This window comes from Rhinopithecus roxellana, chromosome 6 (genome assembly GCF_007565055.1).
Source record: "Rhinopithecus roxellana isolate Shanxi Qingling chromosome 6, ASM756505v1, whole genome shotgun sequence".
NCBI classification, from domain to species: Eukaryota; Metazoa; Chordata; class Mammalia; order Primates; family Cercopithecidae; genus Rhinopithecus; species Rhinopithecus roxellana.
In genome coordinates this window covers 34997136-35015930 of record NC_044554.1, presented here as the reverse complement: position 1 = coordinate 35015930, position 18795 = coordinate 34997136, and the positions used below count along the sequence as shown (strand labels likewise).

General features: G+C 38.3%; 2 protein-coding genes across 2 annotated transcripts; both read left to right on the top strand.

Moving 5' to 3' along the window:
• The first annotated feature begins 1589 nt into the window (after window positions 1-1589).
• On the top strand, window positions 1590-2522 carry LOC104674938 (olfactory receptor 2A14). The gene is given in 1 exon segment (XM_010379423.2): window positions 1590-2522. A coding segment is annotated over 1 exon segment (933 nt).
• Window positions 2523-17577: 15055 nt separating this feature from the next.
• Window positions 17578-18790, top strand: LOC115898156 (NADH dehydrogenase [ubiquinone] 1 beta subcomplex subunit 4-like). Its single transcript, XM_030931974.1, has 2 exons — window positions 17578-17628; window positions 18327-18790. Exons 1-2 carry the CDS (start codon window positions 17578-17580, stop codon window positions 18684-18686), a joined length of 411 nt encoding a protein of 136 aa, XP_030787834.1. The 3' UTR covers window positions 18687-18790.
• The last annotated feature ends 5 nt before the right edge of the window (window positions 18791-18795 follow it).

Sequence of the window (18795 nt, the reverse complement as noted above, 5' to 3'; positions counted from 1 at the left end):
TGTGGCTTTAATATAATGTCCATTAAATATAATTTCAATACGTGAAAAGTATTATATTAAGTGAAAACTGGTAATTTTAAAATACTCAGTATAATGTCCTATTTTAATACATAAATTTGAGGATCTATGTATTTACTAAAATAAAGAGAATCAGAATTGTTTTTTAAAATTATCCTGTTAGATTTGAACCTTTAGCCTGACTTGAAAATAAAGATAGTCCTCAGGCTGTTTCTGGAATAAATGTGAAGTGCAACAGGTCACATGGTTTCTCCACCTGATGACGCCATCCATCCTTCTCATGGCCCTTGGTCTCCCCCTGCTGGCTGAACAGACCCGGGGCCCTCTAAGAAGAGCTCCTTAGAAAAAGCTCACCAGCTGGGACTTCACCTGATCCTATCCCTGTCACCTGCTCAGGATCCAGCTGAACAGCAACAGGGCTGCTGGCATGGTCACAGGTGATGGAGAAGAATGCAGTTAGGGGAACCGACAGCAACCCAACTTGCCATAGCTGGGAATATATTGATGACAAAAGGCTCTGTCACACTAGAAAGTAAGATAAGCTCTGAGACATGTCAACGTATGAAGTTATAATCGAGAAAAGAGCCCAAGAAAATACAATTACAATACAGCAGTAATCTTTAAATGTAACCACTTAATGTAAATTGGTTTTTCTTTTGAGTTTATTATTTAAAAGACCTCAGAAATGACACCATACTGAGTTATTTTAAAGATATATGCATGTATTCATTGTATGTAGCCAAGAATTCTTTCACTCATGCCTAATTTACAATAACAGATGCTGATGAAGAAGTAAGGGAAACTCTGAAAATAAAACTACAAATACCAGATATGGAAAAGAGGCACCTAAAGGAGCTGCTAGGGAGTACTGGCCATCTTCTGAAAAGGAGCATCTTAGAAAGTTTTAAAGAAACTACAAAATTGAAAGTTATTTAGAAGGGATTTCAAATCTGAAATAAGTGGGTAGAAAAGTCTGTAAGGAGGTGAGGGACAGTGAGCAAGACCATGGCAAACAGAGGGTACCGGTCCCTGCACATCTCAGACTGAGAAGGCAAGCAGGACGAGCAAGCAAAACCACCTCATATTGCAACATTTCTCATGGTCCTCTCTTCTCAAACTATGTAAAAATCAAGATTTCCCACTGAAAGGCAAGCAAGGATACTTGAGTTCTTCAAAGTAACACATGCGTGCATGTGTATCCTCTTATGTAGGGTATATTATAATAGATCCTGTTATGTTATACTGTATTAAATGTTACATACATGTATGCATACACACACAAATATATATACACATATACATGTATATATTCTGTATATGTGTTGATACAATGTGATTTTTTTCTCATTTTTCAATCTCATTTCTCAATCTCATTCCCATTGATACAATGTGATTTTTTTCTCATTTTTATGAGCACACCTGGTTAGTTTTGGCAACATATCTGAGAATATATTCTAGAATATCCATTCAAAGTTTTAATTTCTAAGTGCCACCTCTGTGCATCTTTGACTGGCCCACAGCCCTGACCTTCCTCTCCTAGCTGAAGATTTATCTTTCTCTCCCACAAGAACATGGAAGGCAACCAGACATGGATCACAGACGTCACCCTGCTGGGATTCCAGGTTGGTTCAGCACTGGAGATTCTCCTCTGTGGACTTTTCTCTGTCTTCTATACACTCACCCTGCTGGGGAATGGGATCATCTTTGGGATTATCTGCCTGGACTCTAAGCTTCACACCCCCATGTACTTCTTCCTCTCACACCTGGCCATTGTTGACATGTCCTATGCTTCCAACAATGTTCCCAAGATGCTGACAAATCTTATGAACAAGAAAAGAACAATCTCCTTTTTGCCATGCATAATGCAGACATTCTTGTATTTGGCTTTTGCTAACACAGAGTGACTGATTTTGGTGGTGATGTCCTGTGATCGCTATGTGGCCATCTGCCACCCACTACGTTACAACGTCCTCATGAGCTGGAGAGTGTGCACTGTCCTGGCTGTGGCTTCCTGGGTGTTCAGCTTCCTCCTGGCTCTGGTCCATTTAATTCTCACCCTGAGGCTGCCCTTCTGCGGGCCTCATGAAATCAACCACTTCTTCTGTGAAATCCTGTCTGTCCTCAAGTTGGCCTGTACTGACACCTGGCTCAACCAGGTGGTCATCTTTGCACCCTGTGTGTTCATCCTGGTGGGGCCGCTCTGCCTGGTGCTGGTCTCCTACTCATGCATCCTGGCGGCCATGCTGAGGATCCAGTCTGGGGAGGGCCGCAGAAAGGCCTTCTCCACCTGCTCCTCCCACCTCTGCGTGGTGGGGCTCTTCTTTGGCAGTGCCATTGTCATGTACATGGCCCCCAAGTCCCACCATCCTGAGGAGCAACAGAAAGTTCTTTCCCTGTTTTACAGCCTTTTCAACCCAATGCTGAACCCCCTGATATATAGCCTGAGGAATGCAGAGGTCAAGGGAGCCCTGAGGAGGGCACTGAGGAAGGAGAGACTGACCTGAGACATCTCAAAGGGAACCATGGGGAGGGAGCCTTGCTCCCTGCAAAATATGTAAGTTGGCTTTTTTTTTTTTTTTTGTCTTTTGCTAGAATAAATGCTACCTTAAAATGGAATACTATAGACCTCTACATACAAACTGAAGACATAAATCTTTTAGAAAAGATAGGTAAATGCATTTATAATCCTGGATAGGCATAAATTCACAGAGAAGACACAAAAATCTCTAGATGTAAAATGTTTAAGTTTGATAAATATAGGACCTCTTCACATTAATCATTGTGCTCATCAAAGTCGCCATTAAGAAAGAAGAAATGCAAGCCACAAACCAAGTGATCCTCTGGAAACTACATGTACCCAGAAATGGAACTGTTTATACAGTACATGGAAAGAACTCCTTTAAATCAACAAAAATATAAACAACCAAATTTTATAAAATTAGCAAAACATATGAACAGATAATCTTACAGAAAATACAAGTGGCTGATAAACATATAAATGCTGCTTTCCACCAATAGTAAGCAAGGAATTGTAAATTAAAACCACCATGAGATACTATTATATACCCACTAAAATGTCTAACATTTTTAATGCCTTATTTATCATTGATGTTATAGGAAATCTATCTCTAATATTGGAAATGGTCGATACTAGCAGAGTTTGTGCCAATAGTAGCTGTCAGACTGAGTTAATAAGAGCATAGTACACAGCCTCAAACCATATCAGATAGTATCATTCATTCATTTTTATTCCTCTTTTTCAACGTTGTGTGGCTACTCTGTGTCTTTTGTCTTTCCATATAAACTGTAAAATCAGTTCGCCATATCCACAAATAACTTGCTAAAATTTGATTGAGGTTGTATTGAACCTATCAGTAAATTTGGAAGTACCTGAAATCTTGACAATAAGTGAGTCTTCCTATGTACATGGAATATCTCTCCATTATTTAGATCTTTGATTTCTTTCATCAAATATTTTCAGTTCCCCTTATATAAATCTTGTACCTATTTTGTTAGATGTATACCTAAGTACTTATTTTGTAGTGCTAATGTAAATGGAATAATATTTTTTAATTTCAAATTCCAATTGCTCATTTCTAGTGTCAGAAAGCAATATGTATGTTAACCTTATATCCTACAACACAACCTTGCTATATAATTTATTAATTTCAGGAGTATTTTCGCTAATTTGGGGGGATTTTCTACATGAATAATCATGTCATCTGTGAAGAAAAACAATTTTATTTCTTCTTCCCCAATCTGTATACTTTGTATTTCCTTTTCTTTTCTTAATGCGTTAGCAAGGGTTTACCATACAACGTTGAACAGAAGTGGTAAAAGAGACACACTTGCCATGTTCCTGATTTTAGTGTAAAGCTTTTAGTTTCTTAGTATGACGTGTGACATATGTTACCTGTAGGTTATTTGTAGATCTTTTTTATAAAGTTGAGAAAGTTCTACCCTATCCTTACTTTGCTTAGAGATTTTCTTTATAATGAATGTGTGTTAAAATTTGTCAACTCCTCTCTTTGCATCAATTGATATAATTATAGATTCTTCTTCTTTAGACTGTTTATTTGATGGATTACATTAATTGATTTTTGAATGTTGACTCAACCTTGCATACCAGAATAAATCCCACTTGATCATAATGTATTATGATGATTGTAATGTCAGTATTATGATCAGTATACATTATAAAACTCTATTTGGTAATATTTTGTTGAGGACATTTGCACATATGTTCTTGAGTGGTATCACTCTGTAGTTTTCCCTACCTGTAATGTGTTTGTCTAGTTTTGGTATTAAGGTAGTACTGGACTCCTAGAATTAGCTGGGGGAATATTCAGTCTGCTTTAATTTCCTGGAACAGATTGTATGGAATTGGTATAATTTCTTCCCTGAATGTTTAGAAGTCACCAGTGGACCCATCTGGGCCTTATACTTTTTCTTCAGGAAAGTTATTAATTCTTGATTCAATTTATTTAATAGATATCAGCTTATTCAGATTATCTGTTTTGCCTTTTATGAATTTTGATGGATTGTGCCTTTCAAAGAATCGTTCTACATTATCTAGTTCATCATATTTGTAAGCATAGAGTTGTTCAAAATGTTCCTTTATTATCCTGTTAATGTCCATGGGATCAATAATAATGGCCACTCCTTCAACTCTGTATTAGTAATTTATGTCTTCTTTCTTTGTTTCTTAGTTAATCTGGCTGGAGGGGTATCAACTGTACTGATCTTCTCTATTGATTTTTCTGTTTTCAATTTCATTGATTTTTGCTCTAATGTTTATTATTGACTTTTTTGTTCTTAGCACTAATTTGCTTTTCCTTTGTAGTTTCTCAAAATGGAAACTTATGTGGAAGCCTGGATTCTTGATTTTCTTTCTTCTTTTCTAATGTATGCATTCAATGCTGTAAGTTTCTCTTTAAGCACTGCTTTATTTCATCACACAAGTTTTTATATAAACTGTATTTTTATTTTAACAATATTATAAATATCTCTTGCGATTTCTTTGACCCAGGCATTTTTTTATGAAAGGTTTTGTTAAAATTTCCAATTACTGGGGTTTTCCTGATGTCTTTCTGTTATTGATAACTAGCTTAATTCCACTGTGGCATGAGAACATACTTTGTATAATTTCTATTCTTTCATATCTGGTAAGGTGTGTTTTGTGGCTCTGAATATGGTCTACCTTGTTGAATATTTTATGTGAACTTAAAAATGTGTGTTCTCCTATTGCTAGATGAAGTAATCTGTACATTTCAGTTAGGTCCAGTTGATTCACGGTGCTATTCAGTTCAACTGTATTCCTACTAATTTTCTGCCTGCTGGAACTGTCCATTGTAGATTTGGATTATAATCTCAAAAGACAAAAATCTCAAACACCATAATTTCAAATGTTGAAACGCCAAAAGATCAAAATCTGCAACGCCTAAAATAGCTGATGTCTAAAATGCCAAAAATGACAATCTTAATATATTAAAATTCTGAGTGATGAAAACCTGAATTCTGGGGAAGAGATCAGTGCATGTTCAGATGCATGCAGGATAGTTGCATCCTGAAAGTTGCATCATGTTAGGCAAAATTATTACCTTGGTATTGTCTTCATTTGCATTTGGTAGAAAACTCAGATGAGTGGACTGGCCACGTGATAAGACCCAATAAAAGCTTTTGTTTAAAAATATGTCATTTGTCTGCATTGGCATTTTTCCCAACTGATGAAATCCCAGAAGCTTTTAATGAATTAAAGACACATTTGTCTGAAGAAGCCAGCAAAGTTAACAACTAGTTTGAAAATAATTATAAGCACAGTAGATTAGAAGACACTTATGCAATGGAATTGCTGTTCATTCACCAGTATTGTTGCTGAGAAATTCATGGTCAGCATGTGAGTACACGCCGAATGAATTTTAGCCTAACCGGAATAACAAAGAAGCATGCCACAGAAAATAGAAACATTTAATTGGGAGTTCTCATGTCAAAGTATATAGAATCACAGAAGAATTTCAAAAAGACCAATGCCATGTAGACGATGAATGTGAACATAGTCTCCAAGGAGAGCCATGCTTTAAAAGAACAAAAGCAGCTATTCATCACGATGCAAGACTTCAAAAATAGTTAATGATAATGAAAGTTGGCCAGATTTTATGGACTACCTCTATGCAACTGCCCACAACTTAGTCCTATAATACACTTTTTCATATGTCAAATATTCTTTTTAGTTTTTTTTTTTGCATTTTTTTCTCCTTTGTTTTTCTTGTTTTAGTTTTTTCCACTATTTTATATTGTCAGCATTATCTTTTACAATCATTATACTGTATACTTAATCTTCATTCCTAGTACTGGAGGAATAAATTGTGTAAAGACTTTTAAATAGTTCTAATTTATTTTATGCATTTTTTGCAAATTTGAGTTTGTGAACGTGCATTATGACAACATTGACTTTATGTTTAAGCATTGTGAGTATGCATAAAAACACTGAAACTTCCTCAGTAAATTACAAGAGGTCCTTTTGCACATCTGCGTTTGTGAAAGATAGTATTTCTTGAGGTCATAGCTCCTTGGGTGACTGGTATAATGATGCAATGTGTCATCCCCAGGGTTTTTGCTTGATCTTGCCAAAAGACTTAGGTTGTCCATTACAATATTTCATATGACTGAAGTTATAAATTTTGGTGTACACACAATTATCAACCATAGTGACATGCATTTATACATTTTGCTTTTTGACCTATTTCTTTCTGAAGACAACTTGTCAGTTCAAAATTGTTATACCCATGCAACTGTCATTAGCATACTTGAGTGTTTATGCTTGCAAAAATATGTATATTATTGCTTATTTTATTGCATAAGCTGGCCTATAACACGTTCTGTCATGTTTTTATGTTTCTTAAATAAATCCTCTTTAAAAATGTAAATAAATATCTTTTTAAAAAATTTTAAGGTATTTTTTCCAGAATTATATTTTTGGGATTTTGATATTTCAGGATTATAATTTTCTAGACTTCATTTAAGGATTTTGATCTTCTGTGATTTCAACAGTCAGGATCATGGAGTTTGAAATTGTGTCTTTGAGGATCGTGATTCGCTCCCATCCACTACTAACAGAGGGGTGCATTTATATATCTCCCTCTTTCAGTTTCTGTCAGTTTCTTTCTCATGTATTTCTTTCAGTTCTTTCAGTTTCTGTCTCGTGTATTTTGACATTTTACTAGGTACATACACATTAAGTATTATGTCTTCTTGGGGAATTGATGATTTTAGTACTATCTATTAACTTTATCCTTGATAATTTTCCTTGCACTGAAGTCTGCTCTGGTTGAAATTAATACATTTAAGCCTTTAATCCATTTTGAGTTTATTTTTGTATGTGATGTGGGTTCATACACAAAAGATAAGGGTGCAATTTATGCATGTAGATATGCAGTTTTCCCAGACCACTTATTGAAGACTATCCTTTCTCCATTGTATGTTCTCAGCACCGTTGTCAAACATCAGTTGACCATAGATGTGTGGATTTATTTCTCGCTCTCTATTCTGTTCCATTGTCTTGTTTTTATGCCAGTTCCACACTGTTTAGATTATTAAAGCTTTGTAATGTATTCTGAAATCAATAATTGTGGTGCCTCTAGCTTTGTTATTACTCAAGATTGTTTTGGCTATTTAGAATTTTTGTGGTTCCATTCATACACACACACACACACACACACACACACACACCATTTTCCTTATTTATCCATTTGTATACACACACAATAAAATATTATTCATTCATTTGTATACACACACGTAATAGAATATTATTCCGTCTTAAAAAGGGGAAATCCTGCCATTTGTGATAATGTGAATGAACCAGAGGACTTTATGTTAAATGAAACAAGCCAGATATAGAAAGACAAATAATGCATGATCTCACTTATATGTAAAATGCAAAAGAGTCAAACTCATAGAAACAGGGAGGAGAATGGTTGCTGTGAGGTGCTGGGGGGAGAGAGAAATGGGAGCATATTGGTCAAAGGGTTAAAAATTTCTGTTATAGAAGATGAATAAGGCCAGGTGCAGTGGCTCACACCTGTAATCCCAGCACTTTGGGAGGTCGAGGTGGGTGGAACACTTGAGGCCAGGAGTTCGAGATCAGCCTGGCCAACATAGTGAAAACCCGTGTCTGCTAAAACATACAAAATTTAGCTGGGTGTGGTGGTGCATGCCTGTAATCCCAACCACTTGGGTGACTGAGGCACAAGAATCACTTGAACCTGGGAGGCAGAGGTTGCAGTGTGCAGAGATCACACCACACTCCAGCCTGGACAACAGAGCTGACTCTGTTTCAAAAAAAAAAAAAAAAAAAAAGAATAAATGCTGGAGCTCTAATGTACAACAATTTGACTATAGTCAATAATACTGTAATGTATACTTGAAATTTGTTAAGATCTTAGGTGTTCTCACCACACTCACACAAAAGGTAACTATGTAAGATGATGAGTGTCTTAATTAGCTTAATTATGGTGATTATTTCACTATACATAGATATGAAAATATCAAGTTGTACATCTTAAATATATGCTTTTTGTCAATTATACTTCAGTAAAATTGGAATTAAAAAGGCGATTAGAAATAGCCTTCACAAGAATGGAAAGATCTGCCACCCTAGTGAAATTTCTAAGGTCCAATATTTGAGATATGTTGTAATATTACCTTTAAAGTAAAGGAAATATTTCTGCCACCGTTAACACTAAGAGAGAGACACAACGTTTGTGGGACCCTTTAACACTCTTAAGGTAATATATGCCACATTTTAATGTTCATTTCTAATAAAATTACTGAACACTCCATAGACTTCCAATTTAAAATGGGGCCCAGAACAAGAGAAGATTCTGCACCTAGCTAAAATGGGTCCAATGAAATTCAGTATGAGTGTGGAAAATGAAGATGCAGTATGGCTATGTTTAAAAATTTCTAAATGAAAAAAAAAAAAAACCAAACATCTTGCTTGGAGTAAAATCATTTTCTCTAGCAAACATAACTCCTCTTTTGAGACTACAGCTCTTCTGGCTCCACACTGAACCCTGGTAGGTACCATGTGCCCCAACATGGTACTGTGAGTCGGGGCTCCCCATCTCCTGGGCCATGGACTGCTGCTGGCCTATGACCTGTTAGGAACTGGGCTGCAGAGCAAGAGGTGAGCAGCAGGTGAGTGAGCAAAGCTTCATCTGTATTTCTGGTCACTCTCCATTGCTCCTGAGCTCTGCTTCCTGTCAGATCAGTGGCAGCATTAGATTCTCATAGAAGTGCAAACCCTCTCAAACTGCACATGCAAGGGAGCTACACTGCATGCTCCTTATGAGAATCTAATGCCTGATGATCTGTCACTGTCTCCCATCACCCTGAGATGGAAACCATCTGGTTATGGGAAAACAAACTCAGGGCTCCCACTGATTCTCCATTATGGTGAGTTGTATAATTATTTCATTATATATCACAATGTAATAATAATAGAAATAAAATGCACAATAAATGTAATGCACCTGAATCATCCCCAAACCATTTCCCTTGACCCCCATTCATGGAAAAATTGTGTTTCACAAAACCACACCCTGGTGCCACAAAGATTGGGGACCACTGCTTTAAGTGACCATGCAGCCTGTGATTCCCAGAAGGAACTAAAATTATCAGATCCGTTAAAACATAAATTGGGGCATGCAAAGAAGCACTCCATTATCAAATGGAAGTAATACAACAGATATTTAGTATATTTTATTTTTATTTCATGATAGTCTATTAAAATATTTGTTTAGATAGAACTTTTATAAAACAATTACTGTTTTTATTTTTATTTTTTTACAGATCTCTGATCATCTTGGTCTATGAATTTATAATGTACTGTGGTTACTGGTTACCTGACTGTACAGTACATTAGGGAATCAGCTGAAGCCCAGACTTTAGTGTTATGTCACACCTGAAGACATAACACACGCTTACAAAGGAAAAGGAAGATGAGTTCTCAGCGTAGAGCACATGAACTGAAAGCTGTAATCCATCAACTCTCATATTGCCAACAAATGTCGATTCACAGATTTTACTGAAGCAATGTTATATAGCGATCTGCTTAGACCATAACATGTGCCCTATGATTTTGCAGAAGCCATTGTTGGTTGTTTTCTGTTTCCCTCAGATAATCATTCCTGTAGAGTTTTTAAGATGCTTTGATTTTATTTTTAAGAACACTAAAGTAGTATCATGATTCCCTGCATCTTCTGAGCGGCAGATCTAGATGATCCTAAAAGCACAGGAGAAGCAAGCTTAGAGCTCCCAAAGATACTTTCTCATCTTGCCTATGCACATCCTGCCAGCCTGGATATTATGCAAGTGAAGAGCACCACCCATCTTACATATCTGGTAAAAACATTTTTCCCTTTCTAGAAGTTTCTCGCCATTCTTCCTTAATCTGCTTTTTTTCCCCTTTATGATAACTGTGTGTTAATCCTGGGGAAATTAGTCATTGGTAGTATCGCAACATGGTAAAAAGTCTTAGGTTAATAATTGTGTCCTGAGTGTTCAGATTTGCTTGTCTCATTCTTCTCTCTCAGCCCATAATCAGAATCATTTCCTTAGAGCCAAAGTTGTGAACATATTATTTTTCTCATTTGCACTGAGAACCAATTTCCCTGTTGATTCCTTATATTGTTGATTCCTTATATTAAGTTTTTATTAGTTGCATCATTCTTTGGAATATTTTCTGTGAACGGATATGACCTCTTTATATGATGTAATATGATACAAAGAATGCTTCAGCTGTCTTCATCTTGTGTCCTCCATCATACTAAACTCCCTGCTAATCATCTATTCACTGTCTTTATTTGTGAAACACAAATGTAATACATATGTTGAAGGTTGTTTGAGGTTTACATGAGCTTTATCTTGCATAACTTCATTTACGAGGGTCTGGACATTCTTGAGAAAATAGGTACTGCTGAAAGGTCTCTTATAAGATAAATTGCAAAAGGTTGCATGAGCACTATTCACAATAGCAAAGACATGGAATCAACCTAAGTGCCCATCGATGGTGGATGGGATAAAGCAAATGCGGTAGAAATTCACCATGGAATATTATGTATTCATAAAAAGGATGAATTTGTGTCCTTTGCAGCAATACAGATGCAGCTGGAGCCCTAATCCTAGGCAAATTAATGAAGGAACAGAAAACCAAATACCACATATTCTCACTTATAAGTGGGAACTAAACAATAGATACACATGGACATAAAGATGGAAACAATAGAAGCTGGGGACTACTAGAGAGGGGAGAATTTAACTATTGGATACTATGCTCATAGGTGGGTGACAAGATCATTCATATATCAAAACTCAGCATTGTGTAATATACCCAGGTAGCAAATCTTCACATGTATTCCCTGAACCTAAAATAAAAGTTGGAATAAAAAAGATAAGTAAATAGAAATAAATAATAGCATATGATATGGTTTGGCTGTGTCCCCACCCAAATCTCATTTGAATTCCCATATGTTGTGGAAGGGATCTGGTGGGAGGCAATTGAATCATGTGGGCAGGTCTTTCCTGTGCTGTTCTTGTGATAGCGAATAAGTCTCACAAGATCTGAGGGTTCTACAGGAAGGAGTTTCCCTGCAAAAGATTTCTCTTATCTTGTCTGCCACCATGTGAGATATCCCTTTCACCTTCTGCCATGATTATGAGGCCTCCCCAGCAACATGGAACTGTAAGTCCAATAAAGCTTTCTTTTGTAAATTGCCCAGTCTCAGGTATGTCTTTATCAGCAGCATGAAAACAAACTAACACAGTAAATTTGGTAGCAGGAGTGCAGCACTGTTGAAAAGATAGCCGAAAATGTGGAAGCGACTTTGGAACTGGGTAACAAGCAGAGGGTGGAACAGTTTGGGAGGGCTCAGAAGAAGACAGGAAAATGTAGGAAAGTTTGAAACTCCATAGAGACTTGTTGAATGGCTTTGATCAAAATGCTGATAATGACATGGACAGTGAAATCCAGGCTGAGGTGGTCTCAGATGGAGATGAGGAACTTACTGGCAACTGGAGCAACGATGACACTTGTTATGTTTTAGCAAAGAGATTGGCGGCATTTTGCCCCTTCCGTAGAGATTTGTGGAACTTTGAACTTGAGAGAGATGATTTAGGGTATATGGTGGAAGAAATTTCTAAGCAGCAAAGCATTCAAGAGGTGACTTGGGTGCTGTTAAAGGCATTCAGTTTATAAGGGAAGCAAAGCATAAAAGTTTGGAAAATGTGCAGCCTGACAATGCAATAAAAAATTCCATTTTCTGAGAAATCCAAGCCAGCTGCAGAAATTTGCATAAGTAATGAGGAGCTGAATGTTAATTGCCAAGACAATGAGGGAAACGTCTCCAGGGCATGTCAGAGGTCTTCATGGCAGCCCCTCCCATCACAAGTCTGGAGGCCTAGGAGGAAAAAGTGGTTTTGTGGGCTGGGCCCAGGGTTCCCATGCTGTGTGCAGTCTAGGGCCTTGGTGCCCTGCATCCCAGTCACTCCAGCTGTAGCTGAAGGGGCCAATGTATGGCTCAGGCCATGGCTTCAGAGTGTGCAACCCTCAAGTCTTGGCAACTTCCATGTGGTGTTAAGCCTGCCAGTGCACAAAAGTCAAGAATTGGGGTTTGGAAGTCTCTGCCTAGATTTCAAAGGATGTATGAAAATGCCCGAATGTTCAGGCAGAAGCTTGCTGCAGGGGTGGGGCTCTCATGGAGAACCTCTGCTAGGGTGGTGCAGAAGGGAAATGTGGGATTGGAGCCCCCACAGAGTCTCTACTGTGGCACCGCCTAGTGGAGCTATGAGAAGAGGGCCACCATCCTCCAGAACACAGAATGGTAGATCCACTGTCAGCTTGCACTGTGCACCTGCAAAAGCCACAGACACTCAACACCAGCCCATGAATGCAGCTGGAGGGAGGCTGTGCCTTGCAAAACCACAGGAGCAGAGCTGCTCAATACCATTAGAACCCATCTCTTGCATCAGCATGACCTGGAGATCATTTTCAAGCTTTAAGATTTGACTGCCCTGCTGGATTTCGGACTTGCCCAGGGCCTGGAGCCCCTTTGTTTTGACCAGTTTCTCCCATTTGGAACAGCTATATTTACTCAATGCCTGTACCTCATTGTATCTAGGAAGTAACTAACTTGCTTTTGATTATACAGGCTCATAGGCAGAAGGAACTTGCCTTGTCTCAGATGAGACTTTGGACGTGGACTTTTGAGTTAATGCTGAGATAAGACTTTGGTGGACTGTTGGGAGGGCATGATTGGTTTTGAAATGTGAGGATGAGATTTGGGAGGGGTCGGGGCAGAATAATATGGGTTGTTTGTGTCCCCACCCAAATCTCATCTTGAATTCCCACATGTTGTTGGAGGGACCCAGTGGGAGGTAATTGAATCATGGAGTCAGACCTTTCGTGTGCTGTTCTTGTGATAGTGAATAAGTCTCATAAGATCTCATGGTTCTATAAGGGGGAGTTTCCCTGAACAAACTTACTTCTCCTGTCTGCCGCCATGTGAGTCATGCCTTTCACCTTCTGCCATGATTGTGAGGCCACCCCAGTCATGTGGAACTATAAGTCCAATAAACCTCTTTCTTTTGTAAATTGCCCAGTCTCGGGTATGTCTTCATCAGCAGTGTGAAAGTAAACTAATATGGCATGTAAGGAAAGTTATACTATTGGCAGTACACAAGGGTCATGCTACAGCAAGTAAGACACACGATTCAGGAGAACTTAGCAGGTTTGACAATCCATATGTGAAGAAATAAAAATCTGTAATTGAAAATAAGTAGCAAAAATGAGAGGAACACAGATACCTCCTGATTGTCAAAAGAGGAAAAACATTCATAAGACATTATCACTTGGGTCTATGTTGGGGAAAGAGGGATGTAAACTTTCCATGCAAATTTCACTCATCTTTTCTTATGAAATTCTAGCATGCTCTTCCAACCTGCTTACACTGATTTCCCTCTCCATGAAATCACATCCTTTTTCTAATTTTTACTCACTATTTTAGCTTTTAATCATTGCTTTATATTTCTTCTCAACTAGGTAATGCATGTAAATTTTATATGACCACTGGGATCATAAGGTCATTAAAGGAGAACATAAGCATGAATATTTTTATTATTCTAACAGAATATTAAGAATAGAAAACTAATATATGCATATTGAATTGAATACGAAACTAATAAGGACTGAATACTGCTAGAGACTGAATTAGGGAATGTATGAAGAAAAGGATAAATTATACAATATGTTATCTCATTTGGTTATCATTACAAAATAATTTCCAGAAGGTAATGTGCTAGAGTTTCACAGTAATTCTATACATCTGGTTCATCTGTTTCACATCAGCTATCAAGTCACTTAATTTACTACTTCTGCTTTCCACTGGTAAAGTATATTTGAAAGAACTAATTTGCATGTCTTAAATATTAATGTGTAAGCTTTATATGGATTTAAATGTGCTAGGACAAATGAAAAATAATGTCAGTGCCTTCTTATGTCATCTGTCCAATGGAGCAGCACGTGAGCATCAATTTTAAAACTACTAGACAGTAAAGACATTTTGAAGAAATTATTGAGATTAGAGTCCTACAATGTAATCTAAAAAATCTTAGAGCAAGAGACAGAAAGAGAAGTTCTTCTCTTCTGAGGTGATGAGTCGTATCCAGGGGAACATGAGCAGAAATTCTAGAGGGCTACAGAGGACGGGTGAGAGTGGGTAAGCATGGGAAGGCTTTCTGAGAGAGCACTTTAAGATCATTTGAAATGAGTTCAGTAGTTAGAAACAGAAAATGTAGCGTCCGTGTATATAAATCATTCATTGTGCTGGTGGTCGTTAGACTGTCGAAATTTTTTTTTCATTTCCCTAACTTCATAAACCATGCGTGCAGTGTGGGTTAATGGTATTAACCAATTTACAGGATTAAATAACATAGTCTTACTGAGTCAGTTTGTGCTCAAAGCAGCTGGGCTAGCAGAAAAAGATGTTCCCACAAGAAGCTTATCCTAGATGGAGCACGAGCGTGGGTCTCCTGACTCCCCTTGGTATCATTCTCTGTGTCACTCCCAGTGAAAGTGATCAGAGACAAAGGCAAAAGAAAAAATTGGCACAAATGTAAAAATGAGTAGGAGAGGAATAAATGAGAGACTCCTTGTGCCTCATGGCCTCTGCAAGTGGCTCTCACAGAGATGAAAGGACTTCACACCCCTGGATGAAAGTGCTGATGTCTGAGATATTAGCTAACTTATTGAAAATCACGTAATGGCAGGATAAGGATAGGAATATGTGTTTCTGGATAACTTCTCCAGTAAAATTTTTACCATAACATTTGCTACGAATCTTGATAATACTGAGCAAGTGTCAATAGCCCTCAAAACAAGCAAAAAGTCCTAGTGACAGTGTCTGTCAGTGACTTTGTATTGACTTTTCTGAAACAGTCAGGTTGATGTTGACTTATAGTTATTTCTGTTTGATAGTCTCCCATTTTGTCTTTCAGTGTTGACAGGTATTATACCTTGCTAGATCTGTCTTTTAGGAAAAATAAATCTGGTCCTAGAGTTGGTAGGATGAATGACAATGCTGCTGGCTGTTTTCTGAAAATACCATTGAGATGAAGAAATATAGTATCTTCTTTAGCTGAAGAAACAGGCCAGGTGCACTGGCTCATGCCTGGAATCCCAGCACTTTGGGAAGCTGAGGCAGGAGGATCACCTGAGCCCAAGAATTTGAAACCATCCTGGGCAACATAGCGAGATCCCATTTCCATAAAAATATTCAAAATTAGCTGAGCTTGATGCTGCCTGCCTATGGTTCCAGCTACTCAGGCAGCTGAGGTGGAAGGATCCCTTGACACCAGGAAGCTGGGGCTGCAGTGAGCCATGATTGTGCCACTGCACTCCAGCCTGGGTGTCAGAGTGAGACCCTGTCTCAAAAAATAAATAAATAAAAATAGCTCAAGAAATACTTTTCAGAGATTTTTATAGTGTATGTTCAATGGAAACCACTGCCCAAAGAAATGTTCATACTGGCTATACCATTTATTTTAACTAACTGATGCTCATTTTCATCATTTCTTTCGACAAGTTGAGGTTGTCATTCAACCATCAATTACCTTCACATTTTCTTCTCTCTTTCAGTGCTGTAATAGCTTATCACTATTCTGTGACGTCTTAACTTCTATTTTTAGATTTCGCTCAGTTTTCTTTTTCTTTTTCTTTTTCTTTTTCTTTTTTTTTAAGACAGAGTCTCCCTCTGTCGCCCAGGCTGGAGTGCAATGGTGTGATCTTGGTTCACTGCAACCTCCACCTCCTGGGTTCAAGAGATTCGCCTGCCTCAGCCTCCTGAAGAGCTTGGATAACAACGTGCACCACCATGCCCAGCTATTTGTTCAGTTTTTAGATACAAAATGTATACGATGGCAACTGAGATGAGAATCAAAGTATTTCTTAATTTAAAATCAGAAATAACCACAATTAAAAGTGAGATAATCTGGGGAGCAAGATGATGTCTAAGATGTAAATATTCCTACTTTATGGAAATAGGTTATCATCACATACATTGTTAACCTTTCTGTTTAGATATGAAATGTGTTTTCATTATTGCTGACTGTTTCTAATAAGGTCTGAAAAGATGTATACGTTATTGATGTTTCTTCCCAGTTCTGAACTCTTGTCAATTTTTTGGAGCTAAATTTAATATTATTACTATGGTGTGAATGTTTGTGTCCCCCTCAAAATTCACTGAAACCTAATCGCCAATGTGATAGTAGGAGGAAGTAGGGCTTTTAGGATGTGATTAGGCCAAAAAATAGAGAGTCCTTACAAACAGATACCAGAGAGGTTCCTTACTTCTATGCCACATGATATAATTTGGCTTTGCAATCTGGAACCATAATCTCATTTTGAATTGTAATCCCCAGGTGTTGAGGGAGGAACCTAGTGGGAGATGATTGGATCATGGGGGCGTTTTCCCGCATGCTGTTCTCGTGATAGTGAGTGAGTTCTCACGAGATCTGATTATTTTACGTGTTTGGCAAGCTCCTCTTTTGCTTACTCCTCTTGCTCCTGCTGCCTTGTGAAGAAGGTGCCTGCTTCCCCTTCTGCCATGATTGTGTTTCCTGAGGCCTCCCCAGCCATAGGGAACTGTGAGTTAATTAAACCTCTTGCCTTTATAAATTACGCAGTCTTGGTTATTTCTTTACAGCAGTGCAAAAACGGACTAAGACACCATGTGAGGACACAATTAGAAAGTACCATCTATGAACCAGAAAGTTGGACCTCACCACACACTGAATCTGCCAGCACCTTGATCTTGGACTTCCAGCCTCCAGCACTGTGAGAAATAAGTGTCAGTCTCACTACTGTGATCCACTAAGAATCTGTAGTCATAAGACATAACTACACGATGAGAAAGGGGTGCTTGTCCCACATCTGACTTTGTGTGAATTTAAATAAATCATTGCAGTATAAATGCACTAAGGCCCTGGGTGTGTCTCTTGTGGCAGATGAGTATCAGGGAGGAGATTCTAAAGAGTGAGGTATATGATCCCCAGACGGTAGGATGCAGCAAATTCTTCAGGCTGGTAATTAGGGAAAGATGAAGGTCTCTCAGTCTGTCCCAGGCTGAATCCTCCAGAAGTGGCCACCAAGGTGGAGTGTGACAGGCAGGATGTTTATAAGGGATAAACGCTTGTGGAAGGGAGGAGGAGACAGAAAACCTACAACGTAACTGCAACAAAGACTCATTCAACCCCACAGGCAGCTCTGAAATACCTAAGGCCCATCAGTTTTCCCATGTTGAGCCAGAATGCCTGGGCCTTTATATACCCACCCCAATCAGTTTTTGGACGTGGGCCACACCAGAAGCACATGCACTAGGATGAGGCTTCTCTGGGCCTGAGGCAAACCCTGAGGGACCTGATAGCTGGAGGCTGGCTGCTAGCAGCTGGGGCAAAGCAGACCTCCCTTAAGTCACAGCTTCCTGAAGTCACAGGTTGAATTCAAGTCTGAGTAGCCTGTGTTTTTCTTTTTTGTTGTTGTTTTCTCATTTACCACTTATCAAGTAATGGTAAGAAGAAGCAAAAGGTAGCAGATTATTTCCAATTTGAGTCAGAGATTTAAAGAGGAAACCTCTCAGGAACCAGAATAATAGAAGTACCCATCAAGGTAGGACAAATACAAAGGAATCTAGGTTCACAAGGGTAAAACTGCTGAGTCAGCTACCCTTTCCCACTAAAGGTTTTCTTCCCAACAGGTGAGGTTTAAAGATCAACTGCGAAGCTCAAGCTACCCTTTCCCACTTAAAGGTTTCCTCCCCAAGGTGAGGTTTAAAGAGCGGTGGCCTGGCCCGCTGAAACGAGAGTACCTGCTTCAGTACAACGATCCCAACCGCCGAGGGCTCATCGAAAATCCTGCCTTGCTTCGTTGGACCTATGCAAGAACAACAAATGTCTATCCTAATTTCAGACCCACTCCTAAAAACTCACTCATGGGAGCTCTGTTTGGAATCGGGCCCCTCATCTTCCTATATTGTATTATCAAAACTGACAGGGATAGGAAAGAAAAACTTATCCGGGAAGGAAAATTGGATCGAACATTTCAGCTCTCACGTTAAGTCTGGCAATGATGACTATATGTATTCCTGCCTAAATAAATCGTCTATTAATCATTAAAAAAAAAAAAAAAAAAAAAAAAAAAAAAAAAAAAAAAAAAAAAAAAGATCA

Coding starts and splice junctions, on each gene's coding strand:
- LOC115898156 (XM_030931974.1), top strand. CDS start 17,578: ATGAGTATCAGGGAGGAGATTCTAAAGAGTGAGGTATATGATCCCCAG. Junction 17,629..18,326: donor AGGTATATGATCCCCAGACG/GTAGGATGCAGC, acceptor TCTTCCCAACAG/GTGAGGTTTAAAGATCAACT.